Below are 6,720 nucleotides of genomic sequence, written 5' to 3'. Positions count from 1 at the left end.
AGGTTTGATTCCCCACTCCTCCACTTGCACCTGCTGATGTGACCTTGGGTCAGTCACAAGCTCTGGCACAGCTGTCCTTGAAAAAGAGCAGTTTCTGTCAAGAGCTCTCTCAGCCCCACCCACCTCACAGGGTGTCTGTTGTGGGGAGGGCGGGGGAAAGGAGTTTGTAAGCCGCTCTGAGACTCCTTCGGGTAGTGAAGGGCGGGGTATAAATCCGATCTCTTCTTCTTCTTTTTCTTCTCCAAACCACTCAGTCCCTCATGGGGAACCATTGTTGCCAATCTCCAGGTGAGGGCTGGAGACCACTCAAAATTACAATTGCTCTGCAGAAGGGAGGGCGGAAGTCAGCTGAAGTCAAAGGGGCAGATAATGGTAGGTTGATGGTTAGCTGGGAAGGAGATGGGGTTGCCAACTCCAGGCTGGCAAATTCCTGGGGATTTGAGGGGTGGAGCCTGGAGAGGGTGGGGTTTGCGGAGGGGTGGGACATCAGACAGGTAGAATGCCATAGACTCCACCCTCCAAACCAGCCATTTCGTCCTGGGTAACAATTGTTGCCAATTTCCAGGTGAGGGCTACAGATCACTCAAAATTACAACTGCTCTTCAGGGAGCAGAGATCAGTTCCTCTGGAGAAAACAGTGGACTCTGTCATTATACCCTGCTGAGGTCACCACAGCAAATTGACACTGTTTGCCCAAAGCCAGAGCACTCCCCCAGAGCCTCTTTCTAGATCCCGTTGTATTTATTTCCACAACGGGCTTTACTGCTAGTTAAACAATAATCTCCCACGTTGCTTTCAGTACTCTGTGTTCCAACTTCCAAGTTTTTTTCTCCATGTTTACTATAAGGTTAAGGCACTATACCACAATGATATTAACCACTGTATCCCATATAGAAGTAAGCATCACAATGTCAATATTTACATTTCCCCATACCAATCGGAAACAACTTAATTCCAACTACCAGGATATCAAACCTTTATTAACCTGTAGAAAACTTCAATCACAGCTAAAACCAAACCTGAAAATTCAAGGATTTTATTTGCTTGTGGAAGTGAACTATTCTGTTAACATACTTAAAACTTTACAGTTTATAGAACATATGTGTAGAAAGAGACTCATTTTTCATTAAAATCTTTACATTAAATCAGCTGAAATTCTTTCAGGATATATTAATTGTAAGTGTATTAAATACATATAGATGCCATAATCATAATATCTTCAGCCTGTAAGATAGATCAAGAATGCTAACTAAAGCACAGAATGTTTTGTAAACAAGCCTAAACTTGTGCACAAAGAAACAGAAATGTAATTACGTTCCTTTGAAAATCTGGTCACAAGTAACATGCTGAGTATCAAGGCTGTCTGTCACCTTATAGATCTGTAGTTCAGCATGAGAAATCAAAGGGGGTCCCTTGCATTTGCTTTTCCTTCCAGTTTAAGAATGCTGAATATTGTGCCTCCACCAATCTGTGCCAAAAATGTTCATGTGCCAGGTGTAATAAATGGAAATTTTCTAACTGATCAGTGGTCATCCCCTTCTTAAATACATAGTAAAACTTATTTATGTCTGTGATTTGCCCTGTACATACAATATTATCTGCAGACGATACCATGTGCACAGAGGTGGAGAGGGAATGAGTATTGGCCACAGGGATTTTTCACTTGGATATATCTGGTCAGAATATATACTCGGGTATATTCAGATATCTGTACCAGCATTTGGGATTCTTGGGAATACTGGTATCCAGGTCCCATAGATTTCCTGAAATATTCAGGAATGCCCGGGGCCAGATTTCCAGGGATGTTTTTTCCTCCTGCAAATAGGATGGCTGGGGGCATGTTCTTCAGGTGCCCACAGAATTGGACCCCTTGGTCTATACAAGGCTATTGTGCTCTGCATTTCCTGGCTTCCAACAATGAGCAATGCTGAATAGTGGTGCAAAATTATAGCATGACAACATCAGGACATGGGTACATTTTACTTCAAATTATAAGGAGGGGAGGCAGCTTCATGTTTTTCTAAATGTCTTGCTCTAAGGGTCCAGTTTCACAGCATTATCTTACAGCACAGGATTACTTTTAGAAATATTCTTGTGTATAGACATGAAAACATTTTCCAGAAGCATGTAATGCATGTTCAAAATTTATCCTGTGAACAGTATCTTATAAGGCTTTCTGTTCATGAGAACATCTTTGTTAGGCTGCACAGACTACCCATTTTAAGGCAACATTTTCACATACATGCATAGTGGAAATAAATCCAGAACGTATCCCATGAATGCAAACTGTCTAGTCACAAATAATTGCAAGCTAAACACAGGAATAATAAGAGAGAAAAATGGTGAAAAGTGAATGGCAAATGCAGCACAAAACAGGAAAAGTGAACTGAGTTTTCTTCTAAAATATGTGTCCTGCTAACTTTCTAAGACAAGAAGTCTGAACAGGATTACTGGAACCACTGTCTCTTTATTTGCCAATGAACCTTAGATTTCTGGGAAGGTATTTTATTCAGCAGTATGACGGGTTCTTGGCAATTCTGCTGAAAAGGCACTGCCTTACCAGAACTGTTATAAATTGGTAATTAAGACGGTTTAGCAAGAAACTATACATATGAGACAAAAAGATACAGTGCACTACTCTAAATTATTGTTCACTCAGATTTTGACAGACTGCCCACAAGCCTCATATAACAAGTACAAACCAAGATCCTGAGCTGGCTTTCAGAGACAGAAGATGAAGTGGCAAACCTGTGTCTGGACCACACCCCCTTTGACTGCAGAGGGACTGCGATTAAAAGCTCCTCTAAACAAAACAATTCACTTCACAAGGAAAATTAACATTTCAGGGAGAAGGCAAGTTTAGAACCCTTCACCCTGACACCTAATTTACTACGCACTTTTTTTTGTATGGAGGAACACTTAGTCATATGAGCCTAAAATGTTACAATCCAGATAGTGACTTATCATTTCCTCTTCTTCTTGTGTGAACTGGGTCCCTGCCTCCAGGCTGTAATTATCTACTCTAGTCATTTGCGAAATGTGTTCTGAAGACCCCCAGGGGTCTTCTGCACACTTATCAGATGTCCCTCAGCGGGATGCTCAGTAAACATCACTTAGTTACCACTATTGCTGACTTTCCTTTGCTATGTGCAGCCACACAAACTTGTACTAGGATGGATTCTCAGTCTTCTCAGGGCAACCATGAACTCCAACAGACCTAGTCAGCAGTCCACACAAACTGACTATGCACCTAGAATATTCCCTAGGGCAGGGGTCTCCAACCTCTTTGAGCCTGTGGGCATCTTTAGAATTTTGACACAAGGTGGGTGCACAATCACAAAAAAGCTGCCACAATAGGTGCAGCCAGTCACAAAATGGCTGCTGCAAGAGGCACAGCCAACCACAAAATGTCAAAGATCAAGGTTATATACAACTCTAATAGTACCTCCTCAACATTTCAGGAACAAGCTCTGTTTAACAGAATGCCTTTTAATCTACACAGCCAATCAGAAGTCCTGGTGGGCAAAAGCCCCATTTAGCCCTGCCTACTTTCTAAAAGCACTTGGCAGGCACCAGGAAAGGTGTTGGCAGATACTGTGGCACCCATGGATACCGTGCTGGGGACCCCTGCTCTAGGATTTTCTACAACATGGAGACATTCTTCACTAGGCAAATCTATGCAGAAACAATTCCATAAAGGCAGAAAGTTTAAAAGCAAAATGTGAAGACAATATAATTTAGGGTGGATTCCTAAAGTCAAGATTGCTTTTACTACTCCTGGTGAGAATGTAACATACCTTTAAATATGTTTGAATAATATTTTTAGTGTAATAGCTATTCCTTCAAGATTATTTTAATAAAATAGGGGAACAGCTCATACCTGATCAACATGAAGTAGTCCACAGTGCATTATATTGTAGAAATGAGTTAAAAAGTCCCTGTTTGGGGAAACATCTTGTCTTCGCTTCATCGTATTACAAATGAGCTTATAAGCGTGTAATTTGCCTTGTTTGTATTTATCACTCAACATGGTTGCCTAACATTAAACAAACAAACAAACAAAAAAAGTAAAACCAGAATATTTCAAACATTATCACAACTTTTTTTCTTTTCTTATTGATTGGTCTATGCTGTATTTACCTTGAAAAGCCATGGAGTAAGAATTCTCAATGGAGGAATCAAAATAGGTGGAGAAGGAGACGTCATGTTATCAGCTGAAATGCCAAGATTATCTCTAATCTGGAATTATTTAGAAACACAACAGAAATGTGTACTGAGGTGGATCTACACTCTTGTTTTTACATCATAATTACAGTCTTTCATAGATGGAAAACAAGAACATTTAACTTTTCAAATACCTTAGCGAGATTCTGCCAGAGTTCACAAAGATAATCAAAAACTTGGGCATGTATTTCAGGATCCATAATGGAATTGACATCTCCTAAAATGCCTAGCATTCGCCTCCACATTACAGTAGCGACATCTGCGTGCCATCCAGTCAGGGTTCCTCCTGCCATCACACTACAACATTCAGATGGAAAATCACTAGTTTCTGTAATAAGAGAAAAACAAATCATCAAGGCCAATGTCTCTTTAAAACAAAAAGTTTAAATGGAAGTACTGTTGCTACCTTAAAATGTAAATCCATGTAAATATCTGATATAGATATGAGATTTGCATAATGCTGAACCAACAGACCACAAATCAAGGCAGAAATTTACTCTCAGTGTTCTTTTAAGAGTTTTCCTGCCCAAAGCTTTCCACAAATAGCCCGAGTACTTTTAAAAATCCCTCCTAAATTCAAGACTCACTGTCTGGAATTGGGAAGAGAACCATTTAAGGATGAATTGGGGGGGGGGGGAGATGGGTGTTCAAATGCAGATGTAGCAATTCCCCTTTTAGCAAGCACTGAAGCTCCAAAAAAAGTTGTAGATGTTGAGGGAATTTACAGAACAGAGTTGGATTTCTATGGGGCATTTGTGTATGGGAACTCAGAGACATTCAGGAGAGCAAGTGAAATGTATTGTGCTCCTAGCCTCAAACACAGATATTGTATAATAAATGTATTTATCATTCCGAAAAAAGCTCCAGCACCTCATAAGCCTAAAACTATTGGTAGATTGGGGATGCACAACTGAAGAGTGTAAACCACTGTTATTTGCTAACTGTTCTTTTATATTCGTTTCCAATTACTGATTCATTTATATCCTACCATTTGAAAGCAAGAATTAACAGACAGTGCCCATCACTTGAAATCATGCAGTCATTGGTCTATTGGGTAAATATGGTACATTACATATAAGTTCAACTGAAGTGGCGAAAAAATGCTACTTTTAAACATGCTAATAAAGTGGCGAAAAATGCTAATTTTAAGCTGGGCTGAGGCAAGGAGTGGAGAGCACTTGGTGAGCTGCTGTTAGAAGGTACGAGATTTTGTCTTTCTCCCTTTGCTTTCCTAGCTGCTGTGTGGGAAGCTGAGAGTGAGTTGGGATCTTGTAGCCTGATAGAGAGAGGTTCTGCTTAAGTCTGTTTGGGGCTGTTTATGTTTTGTGGGAGACTGAGTGAGTTGCTGTGGAGTGCTGTTGATTGCAGGCCCCGTCCCCTACTGTGCTGGGCAGGAAGGGGCCTTCTGAGATAAAAGGCTGCTCCTCACCAGAGGCGCGAGTCAAAGGGCTCTTGGCCTGTGGGTCTTGCTTGGAGGTCTTGTGTAGAGTAGAGGGATGCTACTGAGTTCTGGAGAGGGAACTGCTGGCAAGGTAGCCATTTGGTCAGTCTCAAAGTTTTCAGGGTACATCGCCACAACAAGAGTTTATGTCGGACTTTGAGGGAAGTTCCTGAGGCTGTAGAAGATAGATTTGCTCCTAGGGAGATGGATAATGAAGGATCTATTCCAGTGACGTGCCAGGGTTGCACCATGATCATTTTTCTGCCTTGCCAGGAAATGCATTATACATGCTACAAGTGCAAGCTTATAACAACGCTTGAGGAGAAGGTGGGAGAACTCGAGGCACAAATCTGCACATTGAGGAACATCAGGGAGGGAGAAAGGTTTTTAGACGTGAAGGAAGAGGGGCACCTGAGAGAACGGCAAGAGCTAGCAAATCCTAAGCAAGAGGAAGGAAGTAACAAGGAACAGGTGGGTGAGTGGAAGAATGTGACCTTGAGGAGTAAGATAATCAGGAAACACTCACAGCCAGTGGAGCTGCAAAATCGCTACCAGCCGCTTCTGATGGTGGAAGATCAGAATAGCATACTCGGAGATCAAAAGGATGTGACCGACAAACACATAGGCACAGAAGGAACCAAGCTATCCTATGGAGGAAGAGACGAGTAGTGGTGGTTGGTGACTCCCTACTGAGAGGGACGGAAGAAGTTGTGTGCAGAACAGACAAGGAATCTTGAGAGGTTTGTTGTCTTCCTGGAGTGTGTATCCGAGATGTGACTGAGAGAATTCCAAGACTGGTCAAAACCTCTGATCGCTACCCACTCCTGCTGATCCATATGGGAACAAACGATATGGCCCAAAGAAACCTTGAATGGATCTCCAACAACTACGAGGCTCTGGGCAAGAAGGTGAGAGATCTGGGGGCACAGGTGGTGTTCTCCTCCATTTTACCTGTTGAGTGCCATGGAGCGAAAAGGGAGAACAGGATATTGGAGGTGAATGGCTGGTTACGTAGATGGTGCAGTAAAGAGGGATTTGGCTTCCTGGACTATGGT

At 41.9% G+C, this 6,720-nt stretch overlaps 1 protein-coding gene across 1 annotated transcript in view; it reads right to left on the bottom strand.

Annotated features, from left to right (window-relative positions):
* Nucleotides 1–4,591, bottom strand: part of RALGAPA1 (Ral GTPase activating protein, alpha subunit 1 (catalytic)) — a gene marked incomplete at its 5' end in the record, with an annotated part of 108,347 nt that extends 103,756 nt beyond the window's left edge. Inside the window, 3 exons of the mRNA XM_015422619.1 lie at nt 3,881–4,036; nt 4,141–4,239; nt 4,359–4,591. Coding sequence (XP_015278105.1) covers nt 3,881–4,036; nt 4,141–4,239; nt 4,359–4,591 — 488 coding nt within the window. The remainder of the gene's footprint in view (nt 1–3,880; nt 4,037–4,140; nt 4,240–4,358) is intronic.
* Nucleotides 4,592–6,720: the final 2,129 nt, after the last annotated feature.

This window comes from Gekko japonicus, unplaced genomic scaffold, assembly GCF_001447785.1.
Source record: "Gekko japonicus isolate JY-2015 unplaced genomic scaffold, Gekko_japonicus_V1.1 scaffold1920, whole genome shotgun sequence".
In the NCBI taxonomy this organism is placed as follows: Eukaryota; Metazoa; Chordata; class Lepidosauria; order Squamata; family Gekkonidae; genus Gekko; species Gekko japonicus.
The sequence above is the reverse complement of the archived record's forward strand: the minus strand, read 5'-3'. Positions and strand labels throughout refer to the sequence as shown.